The sequence below is a fragment of the Sinocyclocheilus grahami genome, unplaced genomic scaffold (genome assembly GCF_001515645.1).
Source record: "Sinocyclocheilus grahami isolate Dianchi unplaced genomic scaffold, SAMN03320097.WGS_v1.1 scaffold17.1, whole genome shotgun sequence".
Taxonomy (NCBI): Eukaryota; Metazoa; Chordata; class Actinopteri; order Cypriniformes; family Cyprinidae; genus Sinocyclocheilus; species Sinocyclocheilus grahami.
Genome location: NW_015505196.1, coordinates 5,691,729 through 5,709,330, shown reverse-complemented (window position 1 = coordinate 5,709,330; position 17,602 = coordinate 5,691,729). Strand labels below are relative to the sequence as shown.

General features: G+C 38.4%; 1 protein-coding gene across 2 annotated transcripts in view; it reads right to left on the bottom strand.

Annotated features, from left to right (window-relative positions):
* Window positions 1–15,870, bottom strand: part of LOC107551705 (RING finger protein 24) — a 36,285-nt gene extending 20,415 nt beyond the window's left edge. The window contains exons 1-3 of one of the 2 annotated variants that reach the window (XM_016233425.1): window positions 15,743–15,870; window positions 15,526–15,628; window positions 12,920–12,973 (exon numbers count right to left, since the gene is read on the bottom strand). In XM_016233425.1, coding sequence (XP_016088911.1) covers window positions 12,920–12,936 — 17 coding nt within the window. In that variant the 5' untranslated portion in view covers window positions 12,937–12,973; window positions 15,526–15,628; window positions 15,743–15,870. Of the gene's footprint in view, window positions 1–12,919; window positions 12,974–15,525 lie in introns of both variants that reach the window. The other variant, XM_016233431.1, reaches the window with a different exon arrangement.
* Between the last annotated feature and the right edge of the window lie 1,732 nt (window positions 15,871–17,602).

Below are 17,602 nucleotides of genomic sequence, written 5' to 3'. Positions count from 1 at the left end.
GGGCAAAGCCTTAATGGACATGCCTTAAGTAGACAAGAGACACGTGAGACGGGGTGTGTAAACAAAGGGGGAGGTAGAGAAAAACTGTGTGATGTAACAGCACATGCAGCTGGGTGTTAGCCATCATACTTTGTTCTCACAGGCCAACTTGTACTGTCCCTATAAACATCTGACATCCTGGACCTGTCTGAATGTGACGGCCTCTGACACATTCGGAAACGCTCCCACTTTTACCCAGATTCCTACTGACCACCATCAGATTGTTTACTTTGCCTCTCTGTCTGTGTCCATTACAGCTTTACCCATGCAAAGCTTTCTGACAGATGAGGCTAAATATCCAAACAGAAAATCAATAACCAGCTGCCTTTACACACACACAGTTATATCAATAACAGCATGCCTCATTCTTACCGATACAGTATGTACTAGTAAACAGTAGTATTTTTTTACTAAGTTAGAGGTCTGAATCTGTCAGGCTCCGCTGTGGCAAAATACGGTTCACTGCTCTTCTCGTTTCTTTATATTGCTGTACAGTCATTAATCGTCTGAGCTCTTGTGGCTTGGTTTTTGTCACAAAGCCAAAACATACATTCACACTGACATTTTAATGCCCTCAAACACAAAGATGCATGCATTTGGGAAAACTCCTCAAGTTCAGGACATGGAAAAGAATCTGGAAGGACTTCGATATTAAAAGAATGAGGGGGTTGGTCATGGGTTCAAGACTGGGAGAGTCTCCATTGGCTGCTGGCAAGTACTTATCCTTATTTTCCCCTCAGTGTCAGTGATAAATTCATTTTAATGTCATGTATGTTGAATGATTACTTGCATGCAAAATTTGCCACTTTTTAATATATTTTAAAATGCTAAATATTCCTGTGTTTGCAACACTTAAGTTTCAGCAGCCATTACTCCAGATTTCAGTGTCACATGAGCCTTGAGAAATCATTCTGATATGCTGATTTAGTGCTCAAGAAACATTCTCACTGTTATCAAAGTTGAACAAAAAGACACATTAGCCTGAACAAACAAAAACAGAGATAAAAAAAAAGATTCTCAGTATCAGCCCAGGTATTCTTTGCTGATAATACGTGAGCAAAAACATCTTAACTACTTATAATTGGTTTGCCTCCAATTCAATGCAGGGTCAATGTCAGGTTACAGTGAGTTGCTCAGAGACAAGAAGCCAAAGTATGAGAGCTGAATGCATTTGTCACAACATCACTTTCACCCCAGTTAACAGTCGCAGCATTCCAACTGAGATTTGTGTTTATCAACCATAATGAGGGCAAACTGAGTACACAAAAGCTGTTTTGATAGGTGAAAAAATTCAATTTTTGGTATCATTATAATAAACTGAATTTAACCAGTAAGTGCAAATAATATAACTGCTGCTATTTCATTTACATCTTTGCATTGCAAGTTTTATATTGAAATTAATAAAACAATTTAATGAGTGAAGTGATATTGCTCTGAAAACTCATTTCTGCCAACATTGTCAGCTCAGTGCAAAATTCCTAGTCCAATTTTGCTTATGAGTCCAGTCCAGAACCTTTTAAACAAAACTGTCTTTCACACCTTTAAACAAGCTGAATCTTTTTCCAGGTAACAGCAGCTATCAATTTTGACTTTATAATCATTTAACAGATCGTAAACGTAAAGAACCGCAGCACTGATTTATAGCAAAACTGATTACAGTTTATGATTTTATGACACTGGTAGGAAAAATTATTTTGTTTACACATGACATAATAGCAAGAATCCACCTTGGGAGTGTTAGGGATTTTCCCCAAATCTGATCCTGTGATTCCGAGAAGATGTTCCTTAAATGAGCAATAGACATCTTTCCTTCCTGTCTCATTCTCGATGGACTACAGTACGATAATTACGCAACTTTCAAGATCCTTGCCTGTAAAGGGAATCTCCAATAGTGACCCGGTCAGATGGTGTAAAAGCTTTAGAAACACATGTCAACTTCTCAATAAGGAGAAGAGAGAAAGCTTGCAGAGGACAAGCAGGGACACTACAAATGAAAACTCCCAGAGTGTGTACCAGTGACAGTTTCACATTCCAGCTTCTGCTAAGCAAGCGAGTCGCAGACACCAAATGTATTCTGGAGCCACTGTCCTGCTGTGAAAGACAACAAAGGTGTTTTTAAGTGTCAGTCAGGCCATTGCTGCCACCCAAAATTAAGGGAAGTGAAACTAAACCGGTTCTTTTTCTGATCTTCCATACCACAGGGTGCAATATCTAGTCTCTTCTCGCCCCTACTTCCCATTATGTCACTGAACTGACCAGACAAGCTCATTCTGCAATGCTCGGCTTGCTGTAACGACACTGCCAAATGGTATTTTCACCCCCACTGAGGAGGAAAAGCTTTTCAATAGTGCATTGAGTCACTTTCAGAACTGAGAGGAAGTGCAGAGTAACACTGGAGTGGCCCTTGCTTGTTCAAAATGTGTTGCATTTTACAATCCTTAATGTGTTCAGATGGGTTATAAAAAGTGCTCTTGGGCTTAAAAGAGGGTTCTGACTAAACAAAGATTAATGAACTTTTTGGTTTTATTAAAACAAAGCAAAGACACCTACTCTATAGTGCCCTATTCACATCTACTTTATTTCCTTTTTAATTTCAGTGTGAATAAAGGAGTGAGGAGTCTCAAAAAGTCTCAATAGCCCAACTGGTGCACTTGAAATATAATAAAGCACTTAAAGAATTCATTTTAAGGAAACAAATCTATTCATACAAGAAGACTTACTTACAACACTAGTAAATATCTATGATTGGTGCTTGGAAATGAAATTGCACTGGAGTGAAAGCAAGGCTTAATAATCTTGAAGCTTGAATAACAGAATATTAGTATAATTAACTTAAAATTTGCTTTACATGAAATAACAATAGACCACTTTTTTTTTTTACAGCATTTACCCTTAGTTAGCATTAACCTAATTTATAAATATACTAGGGATGCTCCGATCCACCTTTTTCTCTTCCGATACCGATTCCGATACCTAGGGTTTAGTATTAGCCGATACCGATTCCGATCCGATACCAGTGAAGTTTTTTTCCCTCATTTAAATAAATGTAGAATTTATATATCTCTGTGTGTGGAACTGATAATCATTCTTTCACAATCTACTAGATACAGACTACTTCATTATAAAGAAAAATAAAATAAACAAATGTGAAAAAATATAGGCCTATGTCTATTTATAATCTATGACAAAAAATTATCATAAACTAGGTTAGTGGATAATTCGGCAGCAAAAGTTATTCTAGAAAAATCAGTGCACAATAATTTTAGAAATCCAAACATTTAGTGAAAAAACTTTTGTGGGGAACAAATAAAAGTGTTGCACTAAATATGGTAAAATGTTACACATTGCTATTTGTATTATTATAAAATCCATTCATTAAAAACATTCATGAATGTATTTACTATAAAATTAAAATACATTTCTTTTAAATGTATAGCATATTTTTTAATAAAACAACAACATATGATACGATAGGACAAAACAAATACAGTGCAGCACGAACTGTTTTTATACAGTCAACCCTCTACGGACACCTTGGCAATTGAATCGCCATTGGCTAGTATATTTTTTTGTTTACTCGCCAGACCGAAATACAAATATATATATATATAGTTATGCCATTTTACAAACATATATAATGTTTGTAAAATGGTACAGCTTTTTAAATATCTGAAAGTACACTCTTAATATCAGTGAGTCAAGCAGTCAAGCATTATAATATGATAATCAAGTATTATTTAATAATAGAAGTTTAGTAATTAGAATTAAAACTTGGTAACCATGAACTTAGGACTGGTGCTGATGCTTTTTTTGGTCATTCAGTGTTCCTGTAAAAAAAAAAAAGGAACAATAACACTAAGATATTATTATTATTATTATATTAATAATTGTTATATATATTGTTACTAATAAGAACAATATAAAAACGCACTAAGGATTAATGAACTACTGGATTCATGAATATTAATCAGGTTGTGTGCGTTCGCTCGAACTGATTCGCTGAAATCAAAACAGGGACGATAATAGGTGAGCACTCAAGGGAATACGACCAAGAGCCTAGAATCATACTAGTCTTGGCCTGTCACTACCGCACGTTTCTCTTTTTATGTGCAGAAGGAACTGTCTCAACAGACCCTTAGTAGCAACACCCTGTTAAGTAGGTATCCAGGGGATACATAGGAGGAGTGGTGCCCAAGGCGGAACCGGGGTTTTAAACCACTCAAAAAGAGCACAAAGTCTTTGCACGTAGCTCTTACCATACAGGATTTTAGAAAAGTGGGCAAAGCATAACGTGCACACACTTGAATACCATTCTAGGGGTTCTCGTGGCACCCTGAAAGACCCCTACCCGTGGGCGGGGGAGGAGCGCGAGCCGCGACACTAGCCTTCTGAGCCAGTCTCTGATCCTCAAACTGAGACGGGCTAGGACCTGGGTTGTTCGGGCTCAGACCTGGACTTCTGTCCCGGTCCTTCAGCTGGTCAGCCTGATATGCTTAGAGCATCATCATCGTGTGCAATGAAGCGACAGCCCGACCTGCTGTACTTCTTCACCCGCTTCACGGCAAGTAAAGCCTCGCTTATGCGATCCATAATTTCCAAAAGCTCATCATATGCAGGGCAGGAGAATTGGGAAGGCTAAGCCTCAGCTTCTTTGCCCTCCTCAGCTTTTTCCTGCTTTTGCTGGGCTGATCCCAGCAGAGCAATGGCCCCTGAATCAGACAATGTAAATGAAATAACATCATCCTCCAGCGGCTCACTCTCGTGCACAGCCGACGATCACGAAAGGGAAACCACCCTTCAAACTCATCGGCCAGATCCACCTGCGATCCCCACGAGCTCATTCCCTTCCGTGCCTCAGCAGCGGCGGGTCCTGGATCACGGGAAGCAGATGGCTGCCCCTCTTTCCTCGAAAAGAGAGACAAACTAGAGCGGAGCTTTTTTTACATTTTTTTCCTTGAAAAAAAAAAACCGCTCGCAGTGCACGCCGATTGCCCCCTCGGATACATCGCGTGCGTGCTCTTTGCCCAAACAAAATAACGCATAGATCGTGTGTGTCATTAGATGTTAAACAATGTCAACATGGATGCACACATCCTTAAATGCTTTGCTAGTGCAGTCTATGAGCACGAAGCGCTTACAATGTGCTTTGTGTTAAAAACTGCAAAGCACAAAGGGAAGAGAAATTGATGCGTAGTGTATTATATCTGTGCAACAGTTATTGAGCCTTTCTTTTAACAGTTTTAAATTTCAGTTACTGTGCACGTTAAAAACAATGTATAGTCTTTTCTACGCCCGTGTTCTGTTCTCACAGACACCCGGTAGCAAGTAACAAAACAACATTAAACTCCGGCAAGAAGATAAAGTCCTTTTTGCAAAATCATAGACATGTATTTACAAATCAAGTATAATGGGAACACAGAATGATCTTGGAGAGAGCTTTACCGAGCTGACTGCTGTAACCGAACGCGACCAGGGTTTAAAGGCTGAACGAATGACTGACAGCCACAACGGAGAAAAGAGTTTGTGTGAACTTTAATGTAAGGACTTAAATACTCATATGTAGCTCACATTAAGCTATGGTATGGCTTCAGAAGTAACACAGAATAATTCGCACAATCGAAAAAAATAATAATAATAAAAAAAAAAAAAATCTCAGATTTGGATCGGCTCTCTCTGCCCGATACCCGATCCGAGAAAAATGGCACTATCGGAGCCGATACCCGATATGAATATCGGATCGGCGCATCCCTAAAATATACTAAATATACAATTAATGATCATGCATAGTTCATTAACTGATACAACTTGAAATGTTAAAAATATATTAGCATATGTAAACATTAACAACGATCAAATAAATTTTGTAGAAATATAACCCTCGAAGGAGCACATGAAACGCATTTGTAACTGAATAGGGGTTTAACTGTTAATAAATACTGTTGCAATTTTTGTTGTCTTTCTATGCGCTACCTCTCTTCTCTCTCTCTCTCTCTCTCTACATATATATCCATATTATTACATAACAAGATCATAGGGCAATTTATGTGCATTAGTTAAGCTCTAATCACAATCCTAGACCTACTGTGCCCTGATGTGAACAATGCAAACACTGACAGTATGCCAGACAACAGAGGAAATGCCTGATTAACCACCAAACAATCTTCCCAAGGGAGAACAACCCACCAGCAGACTGGGAATAATGAAGTGCGTACTGTACATCACATACACTGAATTCTCACATACTTGTGTCAAATATCTATGTGGTCATAATTGACCTTAGCAAATCACAATGGGTATTTAGCCAATGCTAAATCTGCATAGCGAGGCTTTCAAAGCACCCATGACATCCATCTGAGGAAAACATATGTAAGGTTCACTTAAGAAGGCGGTGGTTTTAAATAAACTAGCGTTAAGCTACAGTTTCGTTTCCGACCAACTTCCAACTTGAAATGTGGCACAAGCTTTTGAATTTAGATACTATATTTTGAGCACAAAGTTTAGAAACATATTGTGCTGACAACCCCAGAAACTTTCATTTGAAGGCCTGAATACTACATTACTGAGGCAGTAAAAAAACTTCAGTACAGGGAGAATTAGTTAACTTCAAATGTCTGTACCATTAAACAGAACACTATTATTTAGGTTGCTCGCTAACCTGAATAACAGCTTTTCAGCCAGCTAACAGTTATTCAGGTAAGTAACTGACTTTAACTAACTTAATCTGCAAGATACCTTTCAAACTACTCCACTATGATGGAAAATTGACTGTAGAAGACTATAGTTTACACAATTTTGTCCACTATAGCACAGCCTGTGGTAAAGCAGAGTATGCAATGCACACTTGTGTTGTGTTATGAATTGTTTCTCTAACACATTTCGAAATACAATGGCATGTAAAAAAAAAAGAGCGTTGTTGTCATTTAGCAGATTATTTATCCAAACTAAGCTACAATCCATATATTTCAGAGACATTTTCAGGTTTTAAACCTACAACCTTTTGGTTACAGTTAAGATCTTTAACCAGTAGGCCACTCCAACCAAAAGCTGTTATTAATTGCCAAATCTATAATAGATATAAATCATGTTTGACAACCCTCATGTTACGGTCTTCTGGAAAAGTCTTCAATATGCACAAAGTCCTGACTATAAAAGCTGGAAATGTCAATTTTTGTTATCAGTAAAAGCAAAAAATCCATCTGAGGTTAAAAAAAGCACCCTGGTATTTCTGGAAAAGAAAATAAGATACTTTCTTTTTCTCTGTCTTTAGGCCACCAGGACAATTCGCCATGTACTCTACAGTGTACACTAAGGATATGCAACTTACTTTCTAACATTCAACTTCACTTTCACATTTACTCATGAGTCATGTCTCACTCTGACACTCAGCACAGACGCAAAAGGAAGCATTTAGCACAGTAAAGAGAGCTATAATTACACACTCTGTGCACAACCCTGATTGCTAAAGTGTTTGCATTGAGATGTTGTGAAACTCAGTCAAGCAGACCATCAGCACACATCTTTATGATGACCTCTCTTATGTTGTCTGGCAGCTAAAGACCCATTGGCACACGTTAATGCATAGATATTTCACACATCCACTGAGTGGCCCCAAACATATTAAATATAAATGACATTAAAATGGACATGCAAACATTATTAAAGATGAAATTTTAAGAGAGCATCCTAACTTTCATGTCACAACATGACTGATTTGGAACACCCAACACAGGACATCAGAGTCATAGCATCTTCATCACATATATACATATATATAATGTATCATAAAATATACAGTGCCTTGCAAATGTATTCAAACCCCTTCATTTTTTTCACATTTTGTTATGTTGCTGCCTTATGTTAAACTGCTTTAAATTACTTTTTCCCACATCAATCTACACTCCATGCACCATAATGGTAAAGCAAAAAACTGTTTTTTAACATCTTAGCAAATTTATTAAGAATAAAAAACTTAAATGATTCCATTGCATAAGTACACATACCCTTATCTGAGACAGTTGAAATTTAGCTCAGGAGCATTCATATTACTTGTAGATGTTACTACACTTTGAGTGAAGTTAACCCGAGGCAAATTCAGTTATCTTAATTAAAGGTCTAACAGCTGACCTAATGCATATCAGAGCAAAAACCAAGCCCTGAGGTCAAAATAACTGCCTGTAGAGCTCAGAAACAGGTTTGCATCAAGCCACACGTCTGGGGAAGAGTTCGGAAAAAATCTGCTTCATTGAAGGGTCATAGAAGCATGTAGTCTCTGTTATCCTTAATGGAAGAAGTTTGAAACAACCAGGACTCTTCCTAGAGCTGGCCTCCTGGCCAAAATGAGCAATTGATGGAGAAGGGCTTTGGTTAGAGTGGTGACCAAGAACCTGATGGTCATTCTAGTTGAGCTCCATGATAATATGTGGAGACAGGAGAAATCTACAGAAGGACAAACATCACTGCAACAGTCCACCGATTTGGGCTTTATGGCGGTGTGGCCAAACTCAATCCTCTCCTCAGTGTAGGACCTTCAGACTGTGAGAAACGGTATTATCTGGTCTGATGAACCTCAATTCCAAACATCATGTTTGAAGGAAACCAGGCACTGCTCATCACCTGCAGAGTACCATCCCAAAAGTAAAGTGTGCAGCCTGCAGGTAGCAGCCTCATGCTGTGGGGCTGTTTTTCAGCGGCAGGGACTGAGGGACTCGTCGGAGTATAAGAAAAGCTCAATGCACCAAAATATTGAGATAGCCTTAATGAAAACCCAGTCCAGAGCATTCAGAGCCTCAGACTGAGCAGAAGGTTCACCTTCCAACAGGACAATGAACCTAAGCACACAGCAAGAGTGGCTTATAGACAATATGTGAATGTCCTTGAGTGGCCCAGCCAGAGCCTGAGTTGAACCCAGTCAAATATTTCTGGACAAACCTGAAAATGTGCATCTGCCCCCATCCAACCTGACAAAGCTTGTGAGGTGGAGAGGCGAGGTGAAGAAAGGCAGATAATTGCCAAATGATGATGAGAAAAGCTTGTCGCATCAAACAAAAAAGACTTGAGGCTGTAAAGGTGCTTCAGCGAAGTATTTAGTGATTTTTTTTTATTTTTAATACATTTACGAAGTTGTGACAATTCTGTTTTTGCTTTGCCAGTATGGTGTATGGAGTGTAGATTGATGTGGGAAAAAAGTAATTTAAAGCAGTTTAACATAAGGCAGCAACATAACAAAACTTGAAAAAAAATGAATACTTTTGCTAGGCACTGTATATATATATTTCAGTACTGAATACAGTGTATTAATTATTGACATTTCTCATGACCTATTTTTTTTTCAAATTGTATTAATGTTTCCCCCAGTGCATCTTAAACTTGTGCATTGAGAAGTTATTATACTGTCGTCATGCACTCTTTGCGTCAAAACAAGAGTGCAAATATCATGATCTAAACTGTTGTCTAGATAGGCAGACATTAAATTACTAAGTTTTAGAACAGAGGCAAACTATATTTTCCCCTACGACAACGTAAAGTGTTTATTCAGCTTTTCATTCCAAGACAGTAAACTCCATTCAACTAAAGATAAAAATAACTCTACTACTCATACTGACACCACCCTTCGACCTGTCTACAAAACTTGTGTAACTGCCATTAAAATCGACATGACACACTCATGAAGAGACACCTTGTCTGTAAGTTACAACTCTTATTTATCCATGGGAACACTATCAAGCAGAAGGAAGACTCCTTGCTGAGTACTTCTGGTAATCTTCCATCATAGGGAGGGTAGTTGTTACCCCCCACCATCAAGGGAGGAGCTCAATATCTCAAGGCTTAGAACTCTAAAACCACGTTTTTACTGTCAACATGCCCTACAGAGCGGCAAACGTTACTCCCCACCTAACATTGCTAGTTGATCATTTGCTTTTAACTGCCGGTTAGACTCCAAACATGATCAATAGGGCTATATTAGGGACATTAGTTTGGGTAATTATTCCTCATGTCTGAGTAAACAGGGGCACTGGAAGGCAAAGCAATTTTACGCAATGCACATTCTGTGTTTCTAAAAAAAATTTTTTTTAAAGTATAATCTACTAACTAAAGGCTGGAAAAAGTTTGAATTGCTCAATATCCTTCTATTCACTGGGGCCTTTTAAAACAGGAGCCTTTGTTTTCTTTTTTTTTTATTATCAATAACGTTTTTTGTTTCTTTTTCTTAATGTCGGGAAAAAGCTGTCTGTCTTTCGCAACAGAGTCCCAAGCCAATTTCCAGCAACTTGTGTCGAGCCCCTGCACCAGAACAAAGGCTGCTGTGACTGTCTGAATCTGAAGTGGAAATTTCCACTGAGCCTTGAGCCCTGGCTATCCCAGTTGCACATTTGAAACTTAATATTACAACAAAACTAGAGGGCCTCCAGCTTTGTAAGGGGAGTGGTGTGGGTTCTGACAGTGTCAATGTCAGATTTGTGAGAATATGTGGTCACCAGTTTATTATTTCATCTTACATATAGTACCTAACAAGATTTGATGGTCTTGCAGAACCGTATCAACAGTAGCAGTAACTTGCAGTTAAGGGGTTGAGTTGGGGCGGGGGACTGATATTACAAAGCTTGCTAAATAAATATTTTAACAAAACCATTTAAATTGTAAACATATTTGACAATATTACTGTTTTTGCTCAACCTAGGTCATCAAAAGAGACTTCTTTCAAAAAACATTTCAATAAAATGGGCTTGATGAACAAATAGTTGTAAATGCATTTTGGCAGATCCAAAGCCATATTTATAAAATATATTAATATATAAACGTGGTCATCCTAATGGATTGTTGGTCTTTCCTGAGCAAATGCAAATCTTGTACACCTACTGCATCTCTGACCCATGTGAAGTGAAACTTTACCACATTAATAACAACATAATTCAGTCTTTAGGTTTGTGCATGATAAGAAAGGAACCTTTTATCAATGCAACCATCATCTAAGTCATAGCATTAAAAAATAGTCTCAGCTCAGTGTGTGTGGGCAGTGAGATTAATACACTGTTTAATCCAGGGATATGGTGTTTCTCCTACAGCTAATTAATCCACTTTAAGAAGCAGAGCCGCAAGTGAGGGATTAGACAGGACAGAGAAGAGGAGCCAAACCCTTATGACTTTATATCTGAGGATTACAAAAGGTGAAATATTGCCTTTTTGTGTTCCACAAAAGCAAGAATGTCATATGGGTTTGGAACAACATGAGGGTGAGCAAACAACAGAATTTTCATATCTGGGTGAATGGGAATGCGCACTGCAGACTAAGCACTGGAAGTGAGAAGATATGATTTATAGTTCCAGGGGGATGATGAATACTCCGCATGCTATCAAATAGCTTATCTTGCAATAATTCTCTCCAATGCTCTGCTGTGCTGAGAGTGCAAGCTGGCTTGATATACTGATCTGAGAACAGATCTGCCATCGCTTTTATTAGAGGTTTAATGATCCTAAATGTATGTAAGAGGGCAAGTGTCCTGTCTTGTGAGCTTAAACAGTAACATGAGATGGTACAAACAAGCTGTAGAAGTGACACCAGCAGCTGTTGCCCCTAATTTACCCTCTCAGCTGACATTCCCCACAGGGCCCTCATAAACAACTCTGTATTTCTTTTTGCCGGTCTTTCTTGTGGTCTTATTTCTCATCTTCTTTTCATCATGTGGCCATGTATATACTGTACACAAAATATGCAATAATCCTTTGTTTATATTAGTATTCGACAAGTATCCTTCGTACAGAATCAGTGCTTCTAAAACAACGCAGAATGATTTTCTTTCAATGAGTCTATAAAAACTCCAGATTCCGGAAATCCCAGAGCAGCTGTTGATTAAAGAGACTTACAAGCTGTTGATGCAAGACATTATGAAGGTGAGGGAACTCAGCTGAATGATCAATCACACAAGGGACAGTTTTAGTCTTACAGAATATATGGAGAATTTCTATAACTGCATTTGGGTGATAAATGAACTTTAAAGGGACAGTTCGCCCCAAAAATGAAAATTTGCTGAAAACCGACTCACCTTAAGGCCATTCAAGATGTAAATGAGGTTGTTTCCTCATCTGAACAGATTTGGAGAAATTTTGCATTGCTAAACCTTACTCACCACCAACGGATCCTCTGCAGTGAATGGGTGCCATCAGAATGAGAGTTCAAACAGCTGATAAAAACATCAAAATAATCCACACAACTCCAGTTCATCAGTTCATGTCTTGTGAAGCGAAAAGCTGCGTGTTTGTAATAAACACACTCATAATCAAGACATTTTAAACTTCAAACCGTTGCTTCTGGCTAAAATACAAGTCCTCTATCCATAGCAATGCTTTAGCAATAAATTTGTCCTGTTAGAATCAAGAGAGAACACAAAGATCAAGCACTGTTTACAAGCAAAAACAGTTCTAAACATATATGTCAGTGGATTTGGATGTGAGAGGACTTTCCACTGGAGAAAGCCTTATTATGGATTATGAACTGGTATTTTGGCCAGAAGTGACAGTTAAAATTCGTTGGATTGGAAAAACATTGTATTTGTTTCTTTCAAACGCAGCTTGTCACATCACAAGACGTGATTTCACATCACAAGTTGTGCTGATTGTTATGATTTTTTTTATCAGCTATTTGGACTCTCATTCTGATGGCACCCAGTCATTGAAAAGGATCCATTGGTAAGCAAGTGATGCTTAATTTCTCAAAATTTGTTTTATATATATATATATATAAAAAAACTACATGTTAGATGGTCTGAGGGTAAGTAAATTGACAGCAAATTTCCATTTTTCGGGGGCGAACTATTCCTTTAAAGGACCAGACAACTTGAACTCAACTATCAAATATGTTGTAAAGCATTATATTAAGACTTACACTGGCAGATATATCATCTTTGTGGATTTTAGGCAGGATTCAGAATTCAGGAGCCTGCAAAACATGATGACTAATTCACATCTGTGTCTTTGAAACACTTTTTTTTTTTTACAAAAAAGTATTGAGGGTAACAAACATGCAAATCCAGCTGAAGACGAATCGCTTCACTAGCTAGAATGTGTTTCCACATATTCTACCTGAATAAAACAATTTCCGGTCTTATCAAAAGAAAATAATAATAATAATTAAGAATAATTGGAATCAACTACACTTACCACAAATGACCCATGAGTCATATCTGGCATGTGTAAAACTATTCATAAACATTGTGCACAACTCAAAGACAGGCTAGGTTCAACAGCTCATTTGCATGTTAAGTAACCTCAAAGTTATATTAGAAAAACCTGAATTTAAGTAAATCATAAGCATTTAGCATCATACAAGCATATTGTACACTGCATTACAAAGCAGAAACATGAGAAATGACCACTTTGGTTTTAAATGTCAGCATGTTGAAATAAACTAAACACATAGTGAAAACAGATGGATTGGAGGGTCAGTTGCCCCTGAATAAACTGCTTTTAACAGTGAGCTGTAGGCAAATGTTTATAGTTTTTGAACACTGCTCTACATAAGGTCACACAGCTGACCTCTACACCATAGGGGGCTGTTATTTTCATTGTCTAATACCAAACAGCCAGGATGGCATAAGGCAAACTGACATCTCTGGACATTGTGCACAAAAACAAGTTCCTGATTAGTTCTTATTACGTGCCGTACATGTCAAAAAAACAGCATGCATATGCTCGGTGTATTACACCAGAGACCAGACCTGCCTGGTTGATGAAGTGAGGGATGCAATTAAAGTAAACAAAATATCTTGCCATGACAAATTAAGAAGAATGCTGTGGTTTGGATTTCTTTATAATATAAAGTTTACATGTGCACTTTGCATATTTGGTCAATTAACCTAAAATGTGCTTTATGCACTAAGAAGAAGAGTTTTTAAAAAGTAAGACCCAAAATACAGGGTTATCCCTGGATAGGCCTACCAAATGAAAGTATGCTTAAGCATTTTGTCATGCAATATCTCAACTTAAGGCAACTTTAAATCAAGTTTCAGTGTACCATAACTAAACATTCCCCAGCGCTGGCGTTTATAGTGCACAGATTACTACTATTGTGTTTACTTTGCGTAACAGAAGCACGTGGTAAGCAAACAGCTGGGGTCAGGCCAGCACGCGCCTCGAACATTCTGCTCTCGCGCCTCCTTTTATTATAATCATGACGTCGAGAAGTTTGACACCACACGTGAACGAAAATGAACGAGCATTCAGAAGGAAAAAAACCCTGACGCAGTGGCAGACACAGCAAATAAAGGCGCCAATACTGCTCAAATTCAGAGGTAAACCCGTTTGAGTTCCATTCAATCAGTGAAACCACTGCTGAATACATTAGTTATAGCCTATTTGTATCGGGCTGATAGTAGGCGGTGTTTTTCCGTCTATACACAGTAATGAATGCGCTCTGCTTGTAAAAGCAGAAGCATATATGTCTAATTGTAATTAACATGAACATTATACGCCTATTAGCGACATTAAACGCCGTGTCTACAACGGACGCGACAATTTTCGTGTCGCGCCGCAACAGCTAAAGTCTGTCTACACTTGACGCGACAAAGCGACCGTTGCAAATCATTTAAACTTTAGTCATAGATCAGTTTAGTGTCGGGGATTTGTCGTGCCGCGCCGCTCCGGTGCTCAATATCTGTTCTGCTATCTTAAACATAATAGGGGAATCCGACTCATTTCAGCGAATCGATTCGTTCGAACAGTTCGTTTCAAAGAATCATTTAAAAAGGATCCAACGTTATTTTACGCCATGACGTCTTTGCTTCATCCCAGGGTCCCTAACAGCCTGCTGAGGCACGTAGCATGTATCGCACATTTTGTTTAGAATTTAAATATAATATGCATATACATTAAACTACTAATTCTATCTAATTCTATGTATCTGAAAAGTGTATTCACGCCCAAATAAAATCATATTTATTAAAGCCAAGGCTTGTTGATATAGCCGTCAACACATTTTTACAATATTTCCAGTACATTTTATATGTAACGTTAATATTCAAGTTATTTGGCCATTAGAGTAACTTTTATAGTTTTCGTCCCCTCAGTGAAATGCTTGGTTCAATCCAAATCCTCGGACTCATAATCCAAGTCGGATTATGAATAGGACATTTTCGAAAGAAGCGGGTCTTGCTCAATGAGTCGGCGAGATGTCGAATCACGAACCGTAGGGATCGATTAATTACGATTCCTAAAAGACCGGTGTTTTGTGGAACGGTTCAACCGAAGCATTACAGGGATCCGACTCAAATGAACGATTCACTCACGATTCGGACACATTAACCAGCGGGCTAACGGAGTCTACAACGTTAAAAGACGGTTAATGTCTTTTAACTTTCGGTTTAAGGGTCTCGCTTTAATCGGTGCACTCGAGGAATAAACACTGCCAAGGAAGAATGTCTGTTTATGATAGTGCAACAACCACATGATGTATGTATTTATTGCTCATGTGGAGGTGTAGTATTATGGACTTACCAGCCGTTTCTTCGCCACTCCTCCCTCCTGCTCGATCACAAACCCAAACAGATAAAAGAGCTCAAATTGCGCCTCCGCAATATAACACACCTTCTACCTTCTTCTAACAACGGACCATAAATAAATCAAATCAAGCCTTTAAATGTGCTCAAATCCGTACGCATTATTAACAAATCAATAATCGTATAAACACAAGCATCGCAGGTTGTAAGCTCACAGATGCTAGTAAAACAGAAAGTAAATTCGCTCTCCAGATTGCTTGAGACTAGTGAGATGTGCGCGCTCCTGATATAGGCTACGTCTTCATGGGATGGTCGATTGAGATATTTGGTGGTAGATGTGAACTCTGCACGTAGCTCACGACAAGAGCAGGTCCCTCCTCCTTCATCACAGAGAGAGAGAGAGAGAGGGGGGGGGGGGGGGGGGGGGGGGGGGAGTTGAGCCTGGGCGTGTAGGGAGGGATGTGGATGCTTTCACAAAGGGAAGGGCAGATTCATACATTCATACGTAGCTCCTTACATTATATCTACATTATATCCTCCAGAGATCCAGCAAAAAAAAAAAATTTCTCAGTGTAATGTACATATTTTATATTCTTATATCATATAATATAAAACACCTGAAACCCTACATAGGAGAAGTGGTTTGGAGAATAATATAATATAATAATATAATATAATAAAACACCTGCAACCTTAAATGGGATAAGCACATTGAAGAATGATTAAATATAATATTATATAACATCATCATTTTAGTTTTCTTTTTCTTTATCTATATATAAATAACATTAAAAAGTTTTGCGTTTATACACTATATAAGCGTTCATATTTGATGAATCTAGGGTAGTCTTAGAAAGTTCGAATCGGTGCCCAGTGCAAACCGATTTGTCTCTGGAAAGCACAGTGAGTGGGCACACTTGGTTGAGACATAGTCTGTGCACGTGTGCCAGTGCATGCCAATGAGGTGCCACTGACAGACACATATTGTACCAGAGCCAACTGGGCGGAATCATGGGAACCCATGAACAGCTGCCTGGGGGTGGGTCGGGAGACCAGGATGGCAGCGCTTACAAAGCCCTATTGAGGTCGGCACACCGGGCACTAGACTGGCACTGAATCAAGTGACATGTGGGGGATAAAGAGTGCAAGGAGGCAGGAAGCATTATCCTTCATACAAACTGATGACGCATAATGGAGTATTACTCTATGCATTGTATATGGACCTGTAGAATGACAGTTAAAGTGATCTCAACCTTTGTCAACCACCACAAACATAATTTTGCCCCCATATTCAATGCTTACTCAAAACAGCGATCATATCATTAGAGTACACATTAGAGAATACTATGGAAGTCAATAGGGTCCAGAAACTGTTGCCCATATTCTTCAAAATATCTTCTTTTATGTTCATCAGAACAAAGAAACTCAAAAAGTTTGGAACAACTTGAGGGTGAGTAAATGATGGCAGAATTTTTGAGTAAACTATTCCTTTACCTGTCTTTGTGATCCTAGTCAATCACCACCAAACTTGACATTGATCTTGTTTGACACATGCTTTAACATGCCCTACAGTATTGGTACCGTATGCTGTGTTCACTTAACATGCAGTGCTCAAAATCACATGTTACATGCTTGTCTTTTAATAATAGCTTTAAGGCATATGCAAATATTAGGCTTGGTGAGTGTTAAATTAGCTATATCATTGTTTTTTTCCCCCATTTAGGTTATTAAAATATTTTGAATCTATCTAGAAGTAGGTGTTAATTTACATCTCCATTCGGTGTGCAGAGATTCAGTAATAAAGCGTGTCTTATGCTTTTATAGACAAATAGGTGCTGATTTCACAATGCTATTCAAATTACGCACTTGGACATTTTTTTCTTCTTAGCTTGTGATATGCAGTACATCCCACAGAATAGCAGAGATGCCAGTCAATGAAACTTACAGAAAGAGGATCCATTGTCCCTGGTGAATTTTCTGAATTCTGTGAAACACTGGTTTCTGCCATATACACTTGAAGCTGAATCTTGTAAAGAAAGCACTGTGATGAAGGCTTCCTCTTGACATTTTAATAA